General features: G+C 40.5%; 1 protein-coding gene across 3 annotated transcripts in view; it reads right to left on the bottom strand.

Moving 5' to 3' along the window:
- Positions 1-21,396, bottom strand: part of PRIM2 (DNA primase subunit 2) — a 298,019-nt gene that overhangs the window by 32,247 nt on the left and 244,376 nt on the right. For all 3 annotated transcript variants that reach the window (XM_060109539.1, XM_060109540.1, XM_060109538.1), the window contains 2 exons: positions 19,363-19,489; positions 12,152-12,234 (listed from right to left, as the gene is read on the bottom strand). In XM_060109539.1, the coding sequence (XP_059965522.1) occupies positions 12,152-12,234; positions 19,363-19,489 (210 nt within the window). The remainder of the gene's footprint in view (positions 1-12,151; positions 12,235-19,362; positions 19,490-21,396) is intronic.

Here is a 21,396-nt window from a genome sequence, read left to right as displayed (position 1 = left end):
AAGAGAGACCCCAGAGAGCTCCTGCCCACTTCTGCCTCATGAGGACACAGTGAGAAGATGACCATCAATGAACCAGGAGATGGGGCCTCAGTTGGCACTGAATCTGCCAGAACCTTGATCTTGGACTTCCCAGCTTCCAGAACCATGAGAATACATCTGTTGTTAGAAGCTATCCAGCCTATGGTAACTTGTTATGCAGCCAAAATGGACTAAGACAGAAATCAGATATCTGATAAGGGTCTAGTATCCAAAATATATAAGGAACTCTTAAACTCAATAACAAAAAGACAACACAATTCAAAATGGGCAAAAGATGTGAACAGACATTTCTCCAAAGAAGACACAGAAACAGCCAACAAGCACATGAAAAATAATGACAGCATTAGTCATCGGAAAAATGTAAGTAAAAACCAGTGAGGTACCACTTCACACCTATCAGGATGGTGTTATGGGCTGAACTGTGTTCCTTCAAAAAGGGCATGTTAAAGTCCCAATCCCTCCTGCCTCAGAACGGGACCCTATTTGAAGACCGGGTCTTTACAGAGGCAATGAAACTAAAATGACATCATCAGGGTCGGCCCAAATCCAATACGACTGGTGTCCTTACAAAAAGAGGAAAGAGGACACACAGAGGGAAGACGATGTAAAGACACAGGGAGAACGCCATGTAAAAATGAAGGCAGAGATTAGGGTGATGCATGTACAAAGCGAAAGACGCCAGCAAACCGCCAGGAACCAGGAGAGGCCTGGAACAGATCCTCCCTCACAGCCTCAGAAGGAGCAAAACCCGCCAACACCTTGAGTTCAGATTTCTAGCCTCCAGAACTATAGACAATTTTTTTTAAGCCACTCAGTTTGTGGCACTTTGTTACAGCAGTCCTAGAAAACTAACACAGATGGTTATAACTGAAACAAAAGGGGGGGATTACAAACGTTGGCAAGGAAGCGGAGAACATATAGAACCCTCACAACACAGCTGGTGGGAATGTAAAATTTTATCACCTCAGTGGAAAATAGCCTGGCAATTCCTCAATTAGTTAAACACAGAATTACGTTATCACCCAGCAATTCTACTTTTAGGTGTATATACAAAAGAACTGAAAGTAGGCACTCAGACAGATACTTGTATGTGAAATGTTCACAGCGGTGCTCTCAGACCATACAGTTGAAAGGGGAAACAACTTACTGTCCATCAAGGGGTGAATGAATAAACACACAATGGAATACTATTCAGCTGTAAAGAGGGATGAGGTACTGACAGATCCTACAACAAGGAGGAACCTTGAAAACACACTCAGTAAAAGAAGCCAGACACAAAAGGTCACCTGTTGTATGACTCCATTTACATGCAATCCCCAGCATGGACAGATCCATGGAGACAGCTGGCTGCCAGGGCTGAGTGGGCTACTTCCCAGGGACTGGGTTTCACTGGGGTCATGAGCTGGCTGGTGGTGGATGCACAACACTGTGACTGTACTAAGTGTACTGAATTGTATGCTTTTAAATGGTTAATTTCACATCATGTGAATTTAACCTCAATAAAAAAAAGTAACCGGAACTTTTGAAACCCTGTTACCAACTATAATTTATACTCTGAGTTATTCTCATCTTTATTTCATATTATTTGCCAGTGTTTAAATAATGTATTAAACATATTCCTAAATGTAGCTACCCCCAAATCATTATTCACCTCACAGTTAAAGGCTTTCCCTGAAAGAAACCAAGAAGAATTTCAACTGAATTTACAGTAAAAAGAAAAATAAGAAAGGAAAATGCTGCAGAGGAACAGAGCCCTGTAGCATCAGGGCCACGGGGCGCATGGGTCCCACCTTCTCCAGTGTTGCTTTGAGGTCTGAACTCCTCATCACAGGATGACAGGGTGGCAAGAGCCAAGGGAGGCCCAGTCCACTGTGTAAAGCCCCCATCCCAGCCCTTGGCACAATCGCACACAGCAGGCCAGAATATAAAACCAGAAAGGAAGTCCTGTGTCCAGTGACAGACCAAGCACACCGCTCACTTTTACCTAATAAGAGAGAAAAGCTACTGAGGAGTAAAAGCATTCACAGATTACAACAAAAGGTGTTAGCTCTACTATGTCACATAGTACAAAGAACTATCACCTTTAAAGGTACTCTGTGGGCAGTAATTATTGTTCTTTATTAAGCTGTATGAGAATTAAAGATATGCCATATGTGATTCAGCACAGTAAAAAGACAACTTTACTAGTAAGAAAGGATACAGCACACTGTTCCAGGCACCAGTAAAAAACTGCAATCTGAAAATTTCATGTGTGTCTTTTCACAATAAAAAAAAAACCAACCTCTTCAGAGAAATAAAAGTATTTAAGATCACTTAGAGATTTTATTCTCAATATTTTGAATGCAGATTCTTAAAATGTCTGTATCTTAAAATATTAGTATTTCATCATAAAAATGCAATTTTTATGCAAAAGGTGAAAGCAAAATGAAAAGTAAAAACCAAAACTCAAGACACCTAAATTAGGCAGGAACTATTGACAGATATGGTTAAATGAACAAACTAGCAAAGCACTGCAAGGATTATTACCTCACTGGAAATTCTTAAAAGAAATTGAGCTTAAAATGTATACCAGTATTTTAAGGAGGAAAAAGCGAAGGTGCCAATAAAAAAAAAACTGGCCAATATAGCTGGTAGACATACTTATTTATTCATTTGGTCACCAGCTTGGACAGTTAAGAGAGAATTTTCCAGGGTCTCAAATCTCTGAACATTTTACAAGCACAGAAAACAATGGCCTTTGCTCTAGATCACTGTTTCAAGGATGTTCCTGTAACCAACAGCCTTACATACAGAACCTTCCACTGAATGGAACTGCAGGCATGAGCACTGTCCGAGAGGAAAGATCCAGAACCCCACACTCGGAGTTTCTCTCCTCCGAAAGAACCCACTGCACAGGCCACAGTACCTGGCCTTCCTCACGCTGCTCCATGGGAACTGGGGCTCTGGGAGCTGACACAAGAAAATGCTGATACACTGCTACTGCCACGACCTTCAGGTCTTCTGCCATCATCCATGAAATTGTGGCAGCTAAGCTCTCAGGTAGCAAGGAGGACAAAATCTCAGACCTTTCACAGCCCTTAACATGGACAGGACACTACGGTAGGTAGTGGGAAGACAGAGAGATAAAGGTTAAAACCCTCACATCCAAAGACCTCACATCAGCTCTTACTACTATTACCACCTACCCATTAGGCACACACCACTCAATTTATACTTCATACATAACATGAGACTGTCCTGTTCAACCTCTAAGTGGGTACTGCCTGTGGAAGTGAAAAATAAATTTTTTAGTATACAGTGCAGCTAATTACTAGTATCAAAAGCTTCCAGGGCTTCCCTGGTGGCACAGTGGTTGAGAGTCCGCCTGCCAATGCAGGGGACATGGGTTCGTGCCCCGGTCCGGGAAGATCCCACATGCCACGGAGTGGCTGGGCCCGTGAGCCATGGCCGCTGAGCCTGCGCGTCCGGAGCCTGTGCTCCGCAACGGGAGAGGCCACAGCAGTGAGACGCCCACGTACTGCACAGAAAAAAAAAAAAAGCTTCCACACCACATTTCTTCCCTGCTTGGTCTGCTCCCAAGATGCAATTACTTTTCATCATTTCCACTTTGGGCCATATATTTAGATTGTTGCCTATATAATTCTAAATTACATGCTGATATTTTGGATTCTTTATTTATTAACTTAACCTATTGAATTCCTGCTATGAAAGACGAATAACTGGCTCTTTATGCTACCATTTACCTATTCTCTCTTTTTTTCCATTAAAAAATTAAGGTATATGGGGCTTCCCTGGTGGCGGAGTGGTTGAGAGTCTGCCTGCTGATGTAGGGGACACGGGTTCATGCCCCGGTCCGGGAAGATCCCACATGCCGCGGAGCGGCTGGGCCCGTGAGCCATGGCCGCTGGGCCTGTGCGTCCGGAGCCTGTGCTCCGCAACGGGATAGGCCACAACAGTGAGAGGCCTGCGTACCGCAAAAAAAAAAAAAAAAAAAAAAAAAAAATTAAGGTATAATTTTCATAGAGTAAAATATTCCCCCTTTAGTGTATAGTTCTGCAAAATTTGACAAATTCAGTCATGATACCACCTCCACAATCAGACTGAACATTTCCATCACCCAAATGACCTCCCATCCCTTTGTAACTAACACCTCCTCCATTCCCAGCAATCACTCTGTTTTCTGTACCTATAGATTTGTCTTTTCCAGAATGTCACATAAAAGGAATCATAACATATGGCTTCTTTAACCTAGCATGATGCCTGCTGTTGGGTATACAAGTAGTTTGTTCCTTTTTTATTGCTAAGTAATATTCCATTGCATGACTATAGGCAGTCTCAGAGATGCTGTGGGTTCAGTTCCAGACCACTGCAATAAAGTGAATATCACAATAAAGTGAGCTACAAACTGTTTGGTTTCCCAGTGCTATTAAGTGTGTAATAGCTATATGCCTAAAGAAAACAATGCACATATCTTAATTTAAAAATATTTCATTGCAAAAAAACCACTAACCATCATCAGCTTTCAGCAAGTCTTAATCTTTTTGCTGGGGGAGGGTCTTGCCTCGATGTTGGTGACTGATGACTGATCAAGGTGGTGGTTGCTGAACGCTGGGGTGGCTGTAGCAGTTTCTAAAAATAAGACAATGAAACTTGCCATGTCAACTGACTCTTCCTCTTGCAAATGATTTCTCTGTAGGATACAACGCTGTGTGAGCATTTTACCCACAGGAAAGCTTCTCTCTAAACTGGAGTCAGTCTTCTCCAACCCTGCTGCTGCATTATCAACTAAGATTATAGAATATTCTAAATCCTTTGTTGTCATTTCAACAATCTTCACCAGGATTATATTTCATCTCAAAAAACCACTTTCTCTGCTGATTCACAAGAAATAACTCCTCATCCATTCAAGTTTTATCATAAGATTGTAGCAATTCAATCACACCTCTGGGCCCCACTTCTAATTCTAGTTCTCTTGCTATACCCACCCTATCTGTAATTACTTCCTCCACTGAAGTCTTGAACCCCTCAGTCATCCATGAGGGTTGGAATCAACATCTTCCAAGCTCCTGTTAATGTTAATATTTTACCTCTTCCCATGAATCATAAATGTTCTTAATGGCATCTAGAATGGTGAATTCTTTTCAGAAGGTTTTCAATTGACTTTGCCCAGATCCTATGCAGCTACAGCCTTACAAAATGTATTTCTTAAATAATAAGACTTGGAAGTTGAAATTATTCCTTGTCCATGGGCTGCAGAGTAGATGTTATATTAGCAGGCAGGAGAACAACATACATTTTATATATCTCCACTGGAACTCTTGAATGGTCAAGTGCATTGTCAATGAGCAGTAATAATTTGAAAGGTATCTTCTTTTTTTTTTTTTTTTTTCCTGAGCAGTAGGTCTCAACTGTGGGCTTAAAATATGCAGTAAACCATGCTGTAAGCAGATGTTCTGTCATCTAGGCTTTGTTGTTCCATTTACAGAGCACAGGCAGAGTAGATTTAGCATAATTCTGAAGGGCCCTGGATTTTTGGAATGGTAAATGAGCACTGGCTTCAACTTAAAGTCACCAGCTGCATCAGCCCGTAACAAGAGTCAGCCTGTCCTTTGAAGCCTGGAAGCCAGGCATTGACTTCTCCTCCCTAGCTATGAAAGTCCTAGATGGCATCTTCTTCCAATGTAAGGCTGCTTCACCTACATTGAAAACCTGTTGTTTAGTGCAGCCACCTTCGTTCATTATCTTAACTAGACCTTCTGGATAACTTGCTGCAGCTTCTACATCAGCACTTGCTGCTTCACCTTGCATTTCCACGTTATGGGGACAGCTTCTTTCCTTAAACCTCATGAACCAACCTTTGCTAACTTCAAACTTTTCTTCTGCAGCTTCCTCACTTCTCTCAGCCTTCATAGAATTAAAGAGAGTTAGGGCCTTGCTCTGGATTAGGCTTTGGCTTAAGGGAATGTTGTGGCTGGTTTGATCTTCTATCCAGAGACTAAAGCTTTCACCCTATCAGCAATAAGCTTGTTTCACTTTCTTATCATTCATGTGTTCACTGCAGTAGCACTTTTAATTTCCTTCGAGAACTTTTCCTTTGCATTCACAACTTGGCTAACTGTTCGGTTCAAGAGGCCTAGCTTTCAGCCTGTCTTGGTTTTTGACATGCCTTCCTCACTAAACTTAATCTTTAGATTTAAAGTGAGAGACGTTTGACTCTTCCTTTTACTTGAACACTTGGAGGCCATTATGGGGTTATTAACTGGCCTAATTTTAATATTGTTGTGTTTCAGGGAATAGGGAGGCCAGAGGAGAGGAAGAGAGATGAGGAAACGGCCGGTCAGCGGAGCAGTCAGAACACACACAACATTTACTGATTAAGTTTGTCATCTTACATGGGCGCAGTTCATGGTGCCTCCCCAAATTACAATAGTAACATCAAAGATCACCGCTCATAGATCACCCATAACAAATATAATAATAATGAAAAAGTTTGAAATATTGCAAGAACTACCAAAACCTGACACAGAGATAAGAACTGAGCAAATGCTGTTGGAAAAATGGCACTGACAGACTTGCTTGACACAGGGTTGCCACAAACCTTCATTTGTTAAGAAAACACAACATCTGTGAAGCACAAAAAAGTGAAGCACAATAAAATGAGGTATAACACAATTTGTTTATCCAACTACATGCTGAAGGACACTGGGTTTTTTCCAGTTTGGGGGAATTAGAATAAAACCACTATAAACCCTTATGTACAGGTTTCTGTGTGGACTTAAGGCTTTTACTTCAATGGTATAATTATCTAATAGTGGTGTAACCAGCTCAAACAGTATGTGCAAATTCAACTTTATAAGAAATTGCCAACTGCTTTCACAACAGCTCTACCATGTGGGCCCCCAGCAAGAATGAGACTTCCAGTCACTCTGCATCCTCACCAGCACTTGGTATTGTGAGGTTATTTTTTTTTTAATTAGACCAATTCTAATTGACGTATACTTTTAAAATCGCATTTCCCTAATACCTAATGCTGAACGTTTTTTTCACGTGTTTATTATTCAAATATTTGGTGAAATGTCTGTTCAAACTTTTTACTCACTTAAAAAACTGTTCTTTGATTACTGAGCTTTGAGAGGACTTTATATCTTTATAATTCTGGAGACAAGTACTTTATGAAATACATCATTTGCAAATATTTTTCTTCCAGTCTATGGCTATTTCATTATTCTCTTAACAGTGTTTCTGCAGACCAAAGTTTTAATTTTGATAAAGTCTAATTTATCAACATTTTCTTTCACTGAACATACCGAATCCAAGGTTATTCAGATTTTCTTGTTTTCTCCTGGAAGGTTTACATTTAGATCTATGATCCACTCCAAATTAATTTTTTTAAAGGTATGAGGTATGTGTCTAGGTTTGTTTTTTTTTTTGACATATGGACTTTCAGTTTTTCTAGAACTACTTGTTGGAAAATATTCTTTTCCTATTGAATTGCTCTGGCACCTTTATTTAAAAATCCATTGCCATATATATGTGGGTCTGTTTCTGGACTTTTTATTCTGTCCAGTTGATCTCTATGTTTATCATTTCCCTAGAACCACACTGTCTTGATTATAGTAGCCCTACAGTAAGTCTTGAAATCAGGTAGTGTGTACCTCTAACTCTGTTCTTTGACTGTTTTCATCAATGTCTCAGCATAAAGATCTTGCACATATTCTGTAAATACATATAAAAAACATTTATATCTTTTTGGTACTATTGCATATAATAATGAAAAAGTTTTTAAGTTTCCAGTTGTTCTTTGGAAGAAATATAATTGATTTGTGTATACTGACTTAGTATCCTGCAATCTATTAGTTATAATAGCATTTTGGTAGGTTCTTTTGACATTTTTTTTCATAGATAATCACATTGCCTGAGATTAGAGGAAGGTATTCTTTCCTCTTCTAATCTGCCTTCTATTTCTTTTTCTTCCCTTACTGTACTGGTTACAGTCATAGAACGTACTTTGTCTGATTTCAATTCATTTCCATTTGGTAATGCATTTTTTAAGACCCAGGATGTGACCTATGTGGGTGAGTGTATATTCACCTGCTGTGGGGCAGTATGTTTATAGCTCAAGTCTTCTACATCCCTACTCGTTCTCTGTCTGCTTATTTTAGTAATTACTGAAAAAGGAGTGCTCAAGTCTCCAAATGTAACTGTAGATTTGTCTGGTTCTCCACTCATTTCTCTCTGTTCTTTCTGTGTGTGTGTTTAAGCTATGTTGTTGGGGTATGAACACTTAGGATTCTGATGTCTTGCTGGTGACCTGACCTCCATGTTTTTCTCTTTTGGGGGAGGGCTGAGGAATAAATGCAGGACTGCCCATCATCTTTGGCTTTACTGTTGTTCAGTTCCAGTCTTCCTAAGCTGGATACCAAGCTCATTCAAAAAGGATGATGAAATGTGATCCTATAAATATGTTTCTTTAAAAAGTAGGTGATGCCAATTAAGTCACAATTATCTCTCTTCTGATCATCAAAATTCTGATTATTAAGATCTAAGTATTTCTTAATGTTGAAGGTATCTTTTTCAAGTAGTTTTTCTCTGAAATAAAAGTAGCTCCATTGAATTTTACCTTAAATGCATTTAAATGATATTTTTCTTGACTTTCTTTCAGTATTTTAACATGCACTTGGGGTTTTTAAGCTCTAATTTGCACTTATGCCAGCCTGCAATTAAGTACTCATCAAAATGTTTTACATGGATTTTTCATTCATCAACTTTCTTCCCTTCAGAACACAGCTCCTGAGCTGGCTTTACTCTATTGAAAAGCCACTCAATAAAGACATTAAATGAAAGCAAAATATTATTTACAGCTTGCCCACAGGCACTCTGCATGTGTGTTCATCTCAGACAAAAAGTTACAATGCAGGTCCAAAGGATGACGTGGAAATTACCATCACACCAACTCAGTAAGGAATCTACTTGTGGATTGAGCATAAATGGAGGAATGCAATGGAGTCAAAGGTAAGAAGGTACATACATAGTCACTACTGTTAAATAAAAGCATTACTCTTCTTGATAAACATGATAATAGCCTATATTTTTTAAAAAGTGATGCTTCACGAAGTGCCCATCAACAGATGAACGGACAAAGAAGATGTGGTACATATATACTATGGAATATTATTCAGCCATAAAAAAGAATGAAATATTGCCATTTGGGACAACATGGATGGACCAAAAGAATATTATACTTAGTGAAGCAAGTCATACAGAGAAAGACAAATACTATATGACTTCACCTATATGTGGAATCTAAAAAAACAAAACAAATGAACGAACATAACCAAACAGAAACAGAGTCATAGATACATAGAACAAACAGGTGGTTGCCAGAGGGGAGCGGGTTGAGGGGAGGAGAGACACAGATGAGGGAGATTAAAAGGTACAAACTTTAACTTATAAAATAAGTGAGTCACAGGGATGATACGTACAGTGTGGGGAATATAGTCAATAACTATGTAATATCTTTGTGTGGTGACAGATGGTAACTAGAGTTATCATTGTGATTATTTGAAAGATGAAGAGATATTGAACCACTATGTTGTGTACCGGGAACTAACCATCATTGTAAGTCAATTATACTTCAAAAAGCAACCAACCAACAAACAAACTCATAGAAAAAAGGGTCAGACTTGTGGTTTTCAGAAGTGGGGTTGTGGGAGGGGGAACTGGATGAAGGCAGTCAATCAAAAGGTAGAAACTCCCAGTTATAAGATAAATAATTACTGAGAATGTAATGTAGAACATGATAAACATAATTAACACTGCTGTGTGTTACATGTGAAAATAAAGAGTTTTCATTACGAGAAAAAAATACACTTTTTTCTGTTTCTTTACTTTTGTATTTATATGAGATGATGGATGTTTGCTAATCTTACTGTGATCATCAGTTCATGATGTATGTAAGTCAGAGCCCTGTGCCGCACACCTTGTACATTGCTGTATGTCAATCTTGTCTCAAGAAAACTGGAGAAAAAGAAAAAGAGCAAAGGCGTGTACACTGTGGTCATGGTGTAATGGAGACTTAAGCTAATTCTGCTCGGTTAGAGAGGGATTACCTTTGTTTCTATCTTTATCAAGCCCACTCTCTCTGATGGCTTCTTTTCTCCTCTTCCTACAAACAGGCTCAGGTCTCCTCTGACCCCAAACATGCAAACAAACCACCCATGAGGCTTACGCTGATAGCGCCAACACCCCTTTCACTAGCACCTTCTGTGAAACATGCTCACTATCTGCAGGTCCAAGCCACTATCTCATTCATTCGTCTTTAAGTGACTGTGATCTTGCTCTGGTTTCCCCCAAGACACTGACGCCTCTCACCAAATCCAGTCACCTCTCCTCAGTCCTAATCCCACCTAGTCTCTCAGCTACATAGGACCCTGTGGTCCACACCTCCGCTCACACTCCTCTCCTGACTTTTATACACTGCATTTCCCTAAAGTACTCCCTCCCTCTCCTCCCATTTCTGCTCTGTCCTTCTACTGCCTGACAAAGGGAAGCATCAGCCAAGACTCCGTTCTGAGTCCTGGCTTTTGACTCCCTACCCCTTCTTCTCCATTATTTGTTCTCCTCTCCCACAGAAAACTCACGATAATCAGCTCTAAAGTAAACTGGGGTTGAGAAAAAAATGTGGAGTCAGAAGGCCTGGCTTCCATTTCTGTTTCCACTGACTTAGTTGCTGTGCACCCAAGGGCATGTAACACCCCACAGCTCCACAAAAGTGAAGAGATCTCTTCTAATGTCCCTTCCAATCCCACAGTTCTACAAATCTAACCCTAAAGAACATCAGATTTCCAGCTGGAACTTCTCTAATGCACTGACAAATCCACATTCTGTCTGCCATTTAACTGTCCCAGCTCCAAACCTAATCTCTCAAACCAACAACTTCTTTTAGGTTGCCTATTAATGTTGATGTACTGGTGCCACCAATACTGTAAGCTTGAAATGCTAGTAATACTATACACTTACTGTCTTTTATTCACACGTTCTCTCTTTTTAACCACCTCCCATACACTCAAGGCCTAATTCACAGAGCATCTCTTCCAGGAAGTGATCCTCAGCCTCCCAATCTGGTAGCCATCCCCCATCTTCAGAAGAGCCGAGACACTCTATGTGTGCCTCTCTCATTACACTCGGCACATGTTTCCCTCCAGATTCTGGTTATGAAGGAGCAGGGTTTATATCTGAATCTTCTTAGCATTTGCAAAGAGCACCTTGAGCACTGCCCTCCCCAGAGGACGGAAAAACCGTAAGATTTGAACAGAAGTGACTAAACTCAATATATACTCCGGATGCAGTAGAAGCAGTAAAATTTTCTAATTTTTTTTTCAAGAAAAATAATTGATATATAATGATTTAGATGTTCTGGCTCTAAAATAGATATTGTTCTTTTTCAGCTAAGGAAGCAGAAACTCCTCTTGAACTCCTTCAAAATCCAAGCCAACTTACAAAGCACACTAGAGACAGTATCTCTGTGAGGTCACAAGTTTTTTAAAAGCATGTTTATTAAACGATATACTCTTAAATATTTGGTTTTACATTTGAGCATTTCCTTTTTTATCTAAGTGGTTTACGAGGCAAAGTAATTTGATAAACTGTTTGACCTGATGAACTATCCTCAGAAGTGTGGATCTGACATAGTAAATGAGAATGCCCAGCCAGTCCATACTGCGTTATCTTCTCCTTCAACTTGCCTGCAGCACAGTCTCCAAAATGAAATATGATATCATTGTTTTCAGCTTCATTAATAAGCTTCAATGCATTCCTCTAAAAACTTATTTTTTAAAATGCCCCCCATTGAGACAGTAAAACAAATTGAGAGGAAAAAAAAGCGTTTTCAGCTTCCGTTATTACATAAAAATGCAGCCTAGCAGACAGAACTAGAATTTCCAAGGAGTCTAAAGCAGGAATGCCAAAGCTTTGGCTTAATTCACCTAGAAGACAGGATGTTTGGCATGAGGCCCAGCAGGTAGTACACGGTGTCGCTGCAAGAACATGACATGAAACCGAAGGGCCTGTCCACTGTCTCATTACTGAGGCTGCAGGGCAGGGTCCGACCTACCTGGTTGATCCCTGAGGGAGGGATCTTGTATGCCTGCAGCTTCTGTCTCAGCAGCTCGGGATCGCTGTGCCGGAAGGGGCACCCTGACAACGACAAGCAGGACAGCAGCAAGGTTATTCACCGGGACGTAATACAACACCACCCTCGAAAGACTGTCTGAGCGCCCCTTAATTGTCTAACAGCTTATTAATAAAAAAGTTAATTGCCCATGGGTGCAACTGCTTTCCTCTCTTTATCTAAATGACGACTGAGCTGTGCGGTTACCAAGGCACTACAGCCTCAAGAGTTACATAAACATTCCAGCATTCTCAGGCAAGGCTGCCCACTCACTAGGAGAAGGAAGCAGTTTTAATTATGCTACTAGCTAACAAGCAGAGATAATCACCAAGTAGCTATAAAACAGTTTACCTAAAAACTTTATACAATCTCACATTTTTTTCTAGTTTAAAAAAATTACATAAAAGCATAAAGGAAGACAGATGGTGTAAACAAAAAGAAAACCGTGCAAACTCGAAGAAATATAAAAATCTCACATCATTTTCACATGTTAATTTTATGCCTACTTCCCAAAGAGTAGAATCCATATAAATTTAAAGGAATCCCAGATGGGAATGAGATGACAAATAGGAAACTGCTTCATAGAAAAACAACTTATAGTAGGTACCTGTAATCTCTATATTATTTCATGAGAAAAATATGGATGGACTACTAAAAAATTTGCATAAATAAGAACACAGAGGAATTGAAATGTAAAAGCTGTATTAAGCCAACATTTAGGAAATTTTAGGTATTTTAATAAGAAACTGCAATGATAAGTCAACATACTTAATTTAAAATTTAATACAGGAAACCAGATACTTTTTTTCAGTCATACAGATGATGGACCTGTGAGTTAATTAGAAACAACTGTGCATTTTTAATGATATCAATGGAAAATTGGTCGCAGCAAAAATAATGGAAAAAGAGCCTAGATGCTAAACAAATGTGTTTACCAAAAGTCTTAACTACAAGTAAAAGCATCCATGATAACACTGGATTCCTACAAATTATGAAAGTCACAAAATTCACCGTAGTGTATAGTTTATTAAGATCAACGCTGTAATGCCAGTTAGTACGGGGAAGTGTGACGAGCAGCTGTACAGCACGTAGTTCAGAGTCTGGAGCTGCCCTTCCTGCATCTGAATCTCAGTTTACCAGCTACGGGTCAGGGGACCATGGGCACATCTTGTGTCCTGTTGTTGACTCAGCTTCACTCTCTGTCGTGTGTGGGAAATACACCCGCAGAGCTCCTGTGACCATGGAGGATAAAGCCCTTACACTCTCTCAGCACGTAGGAAGCACCCAACATGGGTTAGCCAACATTATTACTCTAAAAAAAGTCTGATGATGAAATGGCAAAGGGTCCCAATGAGAAAGAAATGAGGCTTACTTAAGCCCAGAATTATTAAAGGACATCAAAAAGAGACATTAATTGAACTGTCCAAATTGCATTTGAAATAATGGCTATACCTGTAATGAAAAGGGTCAGAAAGGGCAAAGCCAAGAAGAGACTGAAGATGGACCAAAAACCAGAGATCACAAAAAAGTCTTTCAAAGCTATGCTCACAAGAAGAAGAAAACAGAAGAAACAAACCACCTCAGGAGCAGGGAAGCTGGTGTTATTTTGACAAATGACAGAAAGAAAACAGAACTTGACAACTCCTACTTTGTTTCTATCTTCCACATCAAAGGGAACAATCTTCCAAACTGGAAAGGGCTGAACTCACAAGGTAACTGAAGATGAAGTGAATGTAGACACAACTAATGCTGATTCCAGCAAAGTGTTGAACAGAACTTCCCAGCACACATTTGTGGAAGGCATGGATAAACAGTCTGGAATATAGTTCTACCTACATCAACTCTGACTGGCTGAACAACACCATTCCAGGCAGTGCTGGTTAATGAAATATGTCAACCTAGGGACTACAGAGCTTTGCAAACTACACAAATCTAAAAGGATAGAGACTTCTGGTTCCCAGTCTGGCACAGAAAGAGCTTAGAAGTTGTCACTCCATCCTAATAAGTAAAAAGCTGAACAGGGCTTCCCTGGTGGCACAGTGGTTGGTAGTCTGCCTGCCGATGCAGGGGACACGGGTTTGTGCCCCGGTCCGGGAAGAGCCCACATGCCGCAGAGCGGCTAGGCCCGTGAGCCATGGCCGCTGAGCCTGCACGTCCGGAGCCTGTGCCTCACAACAGGAGAGGCCACAACAGTGAGAGGCCCGTGTACTGCGGGAAAAAAAAAAAAAAAGCTGAACAGACTGAAAACTCAACAACTCCTCTCAGATCTGTCAAAGAAATGAGGTCACAGGGCAAATCACTGCCCCCAGAATTGGAGGGAGAGGCAGACACAGAGAATCACAACAAACCAGAGCAGAAATCTCTGTAGGAACCAGCACTGGGGTAGGAAAACCTAACCTGTAACTGACAAATTTCTGGAGTCTCTGTGTGGACACGTCTGAGAGTTAGAAGCTCCAGGGAGACCAGTCAGAGCAGGACCACACTTTGTAGCTGAACTTCAGGGGCTCTACCAGGTGCTCACAGCGAATAACAGAGAAATCCCCTCATGCTCTAGCACAGGGTAAGCAAAGGTACCATTTTAAATACTCTGGAGTACTCTGTTCCTCTTAGCAAGGCTGCCCTCAGGAGAAACTATTTTACCAGAGCCTGACCTACCTGGGGGAAGAGAAATGCCCAGCTCCAGCCTTCTGGGGCCGTCCTGTCCCCGCAAAGGGAGGAAGCTGAGAATCACTATTGAAGTTCACAGCCCACAGCCACAGGGTCACTAAACACTGAGACCCAATTACGCAATCCAACACTATAGACATCCCCCTGCTCACCACCGCATCACTACAGACCTATGTACTGGAGTTCCTCACGTCTACCTTTCAACAAAAAGTAACAGTGTGAACAGACTGAAAACGTGTCAGAATTAGAGCCAGATAAGGCAGGGATACTGGAGTTATCAGACTGGGAATTTAAATTAACTATGATTAATATGCTGAGGGCTCTACCGGAAAAAGTAGACAACATGCAAGAACAGATATGTAATGTAAGCAGACAGATGGAAATTCTAAGGAAGAATCAAAAAGAGATGCAAACACTGTAAGAGAAATGAAGAATGCCTTTGATGGGCTTATTAGCAGACACAACTGAGGAAAAGATCTCTGTGCTTGAGGATATGTCAATAGAAACTTCAAAACCAAATAAACAAAAGGAAAAACAATAAGAACAGAATAGCCAAGAACTGTGAACAACTATGAAAGGTGTAACATATGAGAATGGGAATACCAGAAGGAGGAGAGAGAGAGAAAGAAACAGAGGCAATAATGACAGAGAATTTCCCCCAAATTAATGTCAGACACCAAACCACAGACCCAGGAAGCTCAGAGAACACCAAGCAGGATAAATGCCAAAAAAAGGCAGCTAGGCATATTATATTCATACTTCAGAAAATCAATAACAAAGAAAAATCTTGAAAGAAGCCAAAGGGGAAACACCTTACCTACAGAGAAGCAAAGAAAACAATTATATCTAACCTATTCTCAGAAACTGTGCAAGAAGAGAGTGGAGTGAAACAGTTAAACTGTTGAGAGAAAAAATCCCTCAAACCCAGAATTCTGTACCCTGCGAAATTCTCCTTCAAAAGAGTAGAAATAAGGATTTTCTCTGACAAACAAAAATTCAGGTAATCCGTTGCCAGACCTGCAGGGCAAGAAACATTAAAAGAAGTTCTTCAAAGAGAAATAAAATGATACAAACCAGAAATTCAGATCTACCCAAAGAAAATTTGAACATCAGAGAATGATAAGGAAAGGTAATATAAAAACTTTTATTTTCCTTATTCATAACTAATCTGACAGATAACAGTTTGTTCAAAGTAATGGGAACAGTGTATTCTGTTATGCATGTTTATGTATATATCTGTGTGTTTATATATTCTTAAGTATAAATGAAATGAATGACAGAATGAAACAAGGGAAGTAGAAATATTCGTTATTATAAGGTACTTGCATTACTTATGTGTGATGTGGTGATTTGAAAAGAGAGTTGGATTAGTTGTACACATATAGTGAAAACTCTTTAAAAAATAAAACCAGTTTAAAAAGTAACAAAAGAAATACAATAGATATGCTAAGAAGAGAAAAAAATGGAATCATATAAAATGCTCAGTTAAAACCACAAAAGGCAGAAAATGTGTGGAAGACAAAAACAAACAAAGAATAAGGGCAACAAATAAAAAACAGTAACAAATATGGCAGCCATTAATCCAACTACATCAATCATTACTTTAAACGTCAGTGGTCACCAATTAAAAATAGATTGTCAGGGGCTTCCCTGGTGGTGCAGTGGTTGAGAGTCCGCCTGCCGATGCAGGGGACACGGGTTCATGCCCCGGCCTGGGAAGATCCCACATGCCGCGGAGCAGCTAGGCCTGTGAGCCATGGCCGCTGAGCCTGCGCGTCCAGAGCCTGTGCTCCGCAATGGGAGAGGCCGCAACAGTGAGAGGCCTGGGTACCGCAAAAAAAAAAAAAGAAAAAAAAAAGTGTCAGAATGGATCAAAATCAAGACCCAACCGTATGTTGTATACAAGAAAGCCACTTTAGTAAAGACAGAGAAAGATACACCATGCTAACACAAATCAAAGAAAGTGGGAGTATCTATGTTACTTTCAGACAGAGCAGAGTTCAGAGAATGGGAGTTTATGCAGGATAAAAAGGGGCATTACATAACAATAAGGGGTAAATACTCCAAGAAGACATCACCATCTGTAATGTGTATGCACTTAACAACAGAGCATCAAAACACATCAGGGAAAACCTGACAGAATTGCAAGGAGAAGTGCTGACTCCACTGCTGGACTCCACCTCCATCAAGCTGGACAGATCCCGCAGATGGAGAATGTGCAACAACACAGTGAGCTCACGAGCACCATCATTCCGGGTCAGAAATGATATCCATAACTGGCTACACCCAACAGCGGCAGACAGCACATCCTCAGCTCATAGGGACAAGCCCTCTGCTGCGGGCCATGTTGACATGGGGACAGCTGAGCAAGTGTGGGGCAGAGGGCACCCAGGAACTCTCTATACCTCCTGCTCAGTACTGCTGTGATCCTAAAACTGCTCCACAAAAATAAAGCTTATTCACTTAAAGAAAGGGTAGATCAATGTGTCTAAAAAACAATACAAGCTCATTGAGTGTTTGCTAAGTACAGTGGTCCCTCAGCATCCACAGAGGACTGGTTCTGGGACCTGCCTGGGATACCAAAGTCTGCAGGTACCCAAGTCCCACAGTTGGCCCTCCGTATCTGAGGTTCCACATCCTCATATTCAGCCAACCTCGGATCGTGTAGTACTGTATATATTTGTTGGAAAAAATCTGTTGGAAAAAATTTGTAAGCAGCCACATAGCACAGGGAGATCAGCTCGGTGCTTTGTGACCGCCTGGAGGGGTGGGATAGGGAGGGTGGGAGGGAGGGAGACGCAAGAGGGAAGGGATATGGGAACAGATGTATATGTATAACTGATTCACTTTGTTATAAAGCAGAAACTAATACACCATTGTTAAGCAATTATACTCCAATAAAGATGTAAAAAAAAAAAGAGTCATGTAACAAATGTTCATTAAAAAAAAAAAAAAATCTGCCTGTAAGATGGACCCATGCAGTTCAAACCCCTGCTGTTCAAGAGTTAGCTGTGTATTATTTTCTAGCTGATAGAGTTTAAATTAAAAACAAAGTAAAACAAACAGAATGGACCAGAATAAATAAGATACAAAAACAGGAAGAAGAAATATAAAATCCTGTCTTTAGGGCCTCCCTGGTGGCGCAGTGGTTAAGAGTCCGCCTGCCGATGCAGGGGATACGGGTTCGTGCCCCGGTCTGGGAGGATCCCATATGCCGCGGAGCGGCTGGGCCCGTGAGCCATGGCCGCTGGGCCTGCGCATCCGGAGCCTGTGCTCCGCAACGGGAGAGGCCACAACAGTGAGAGGCCCACATACCGCAAAAAGAAAAAAAGAAAAAAAAAAAAAAAATCCTGTCTTTAAGCTAATAAAAATCAACTAAGTAAGTGCTGACTGTGAGGACCTGGAAACCCACAGAAGAACCACTGGGAGTTTCACTTGGCCAAGCTCAGTGTAAGTTACTCCCTGGTGTGGCCACTGGGAAAAGCTACAGACTTTCTCGCCACAAGTATCTGGTCAGTTGTTTTCAAAGTTTAGAAGACATCAAAATCACCCAGAGAACTAGCAAATAAATCTGAGTTTATGCATCTGAGGGTGGAGCCTGAGCCTGTATTTCTAAAAGTTCCGTAAGTGCCTGACACGAGCGGTGAAAACCGTTCACTGTGTGTTCCAGGACTGGCCACCTTTGCATCTACTAAATATGAATGCTCTGAACACATGAAGCATCTTTCTTAAAATTCCATTTGAGATTTTTTTGATCTTTAACAGTCTGCAAGTGTGTGATCTTCTAAAAAAGAATTTCATTTAAGATGCTAAAACAAGAAAAAGTTTTGACACATATTGCAGTCAGCTTTGGTAATCTAGAAAATTTAACTAATATGGACTATTAAATCATCCTCTCACATACCAGACAAGTGAGGGGCTTTTCAAGGTATGCTCAGAGAACTATTTTAGAAAAAAGTTGTTAAACTCAGAAATCTACAGAAAACAGATTAACTTTATTTTTAACCTACAACTTAGGCAAATTGATAGATGTTTGAAACCGTGACTTGTTAAATCCCTCAATCTTTGTTAATCAGATGATAGTAATGAGAATAAAACACACTCTCCCTCAGTAGTCTTTGAAAATTAATCAATCTACTGTTCCAAAATTCGAGGCGCTCAATTTTAAAAAGCTTTGAAAAACTTGCATCAGCCTTCTAAGACACATGCAGAACAGGAGAAAGAGAATAGCAGGTGAAGCAGACGGAGGACTAAAGAGCCCGGTCCAGCACAAAGTAGAGCACAGCAGAACCACTTTCTTGTGCCGACCCAGCTCAATAATAAGACATACCACTAGAAGCTAGTGGAGCTCTGGCTTGACCTGATGACCGACACAAACTACAAACCCGTTCCCCTTAGTAATGCAAAAACCATTCCACTGTTTCAGTGTTTCCTACAGAGCTCCTGGGTTTCTGTACATCACAGACACATCCAAAGGAAGCACTTACCGTGATAATCCCCTTGGCTTGGTGGATTGGTTAGGATAATCTTCAGGCAACTGTAAGGCGTATAGTCTGTCCTCTTGCCTTCCTTTCCAAAGCTATGACGGATATTGTAAGAGTAGCCTTTATCAAACTGATTAGAGGAAAAAGAAAGAAGAGACAAAGTAAGCCAGCAATGTACTGGTGGTGTCAACAGTGCCCGCTGGAACCAAAGAGTACAAAGTGATTTTTCTAAAATAAATTTAGCATTCACAGGCAGATGTACATTTATACCAATACAACATTTGGGTCCTTTACAGGTTTTTAAAGGTGCAAAACTTAAAGGAAACACATTTCTCAGGTTAGAGACACCTTATGTTTATATGTTTAAAGATGAGGATAATCCTTTCCTGAGAAGAATAATCGATTTGCTCATTTCTTGGTTTGATTCCAAAGATCATGCTAGATGTAAATCATCTTCTCTACTCACTTTATCCTAGTCTTCCCTGAATTCCCACATCCTGCCTATTCTACTTTTGAAGTGTCTCCTAACTAATTAATGCCTTCCTCTGGATTTTCACTATACAAAACAAGCAGTCAGCAAATGCTTGATGAGGGAACTACTGTGACTGCCTCCTGCCTGGAATTCCTGACTCATGTTCAAAATGCAAGGTAATGGCATAGGAAGGACTTTGAAATGGGTGGGATAAGAAGAAAAAAGGAACTCATATTTATTGAAAGGCTCAGTATAGTGGGTCTAAGCTGTCTAATACTTTCAGGAAAGCAGGACAGAGAATCAGAATAAGAGATGGGAAAATACTATGGGTTTTTATGGGTGAGATTTTTTTCATTTAAGTATAGCTGACTTACAATGTTGTGTTAGTTTTTGGTATACAGCAAAGTGATTCAATTATACATATATATATTATATTCTTTTTCAGATTCTTTCTACTATAGGTTATTACAAGATACCAAATATAGTTCCCTGTACTATATAGTAGTTCCTTGTTGTTTAGGGGTGAGATTTTTAAATTTGAGGCTATAATTTACATTTAGTGAAATGCACAGATCTCAGGTCTACAGTTTGATGTAACACATACCCGCATCAAGAGACAGCATGTTTCCACCATCCAAGAGCCCCCCTGAGCCCCTTCTCAGCATTCTTCCCCACCCTCCACACCCAGAAGCAACTATTGGTCTGACTTTTGTCACCGTGGCTTTAGCTATTCTATAACTTCACATAAATGGAATTGTACAGCCTTAAGTATTTTGTGTCTGACTTTTTCATGTCTTTTCATGTTTTTGAGATCGATCCATGCATCACATGTATCGTCACATGTATCAGCAGATTGTTCCACTGTATGAATATACCAGGTAGTTTATCTAGTCTCCTGCAGATGGACACCTGGGCTTTTCCAGTTTGGGGCTGTTATCAATAAAGCTGCCATGCACATTCTTGCAGATGACTTTTGTGGACATTATTTTCATTTCTCTCAGATAAATAAGCAGGAGTAGAATTGCTGCTAACCATTTTCCAGAATGGCTGTACTATTTTATACCCCATCAGCAATGCATGAGAGTTCCACATTCTCCCCAAAGTGTGGTGGTGTCAATTTCATTCATTTTAGCCATTCTAATAGGTGGGTAGTGGCATCTCATTCTGCATTTCCCTGATGACAAACACTGTTGAGTACTTTTTCACGTGCTTTCTTGGCTGTGATATGCCTTATTTTGTAAAGTGTCTGTTCAAGTCTTTTTAGAAACTGGGTTGACAATTATTCAATTGAAAGAATTCTTCATATATTCTGGATACAAACCTGTTATCAGATATAGGTGTTACAAATATTTTCTCAGTCTGTGGCTTGTCTATTTTCTTTTTTTCTTTTTTTTTTTCTTTTTGCGGTATGCGGGCCTCTCACTGTCGTGGCCTCTCCCGTTGCGGAGCACAGGCTCCGGATGCGCAGGCCCAGCGGCCATGGCTCACAGGCCCAGCCGCTCCGCGGCATATGGGATCCTCCCAGATCGGGGCACGAACCCGTATCCCCTGCATCGGCAGGCGGA

This window comes from Mesoplodon densirostris, chromosome 10 (genome assembly GCF_025265405.1).
Source record: "Mesoplodon densirostris isolate mMesDen1 chromosome 10, mMesDen1 primary haplotype, whole genome shotgun sequence".
NCBI lineage: Eukaryota > Metazoa > Chordata > Mammalia > Artiodactyla > Ziphiidae > Mesoplodon > Mesoplodon densirostris.
This window is presented reverse-complemented; position numbering and strand designations above follow the sequence as displayed.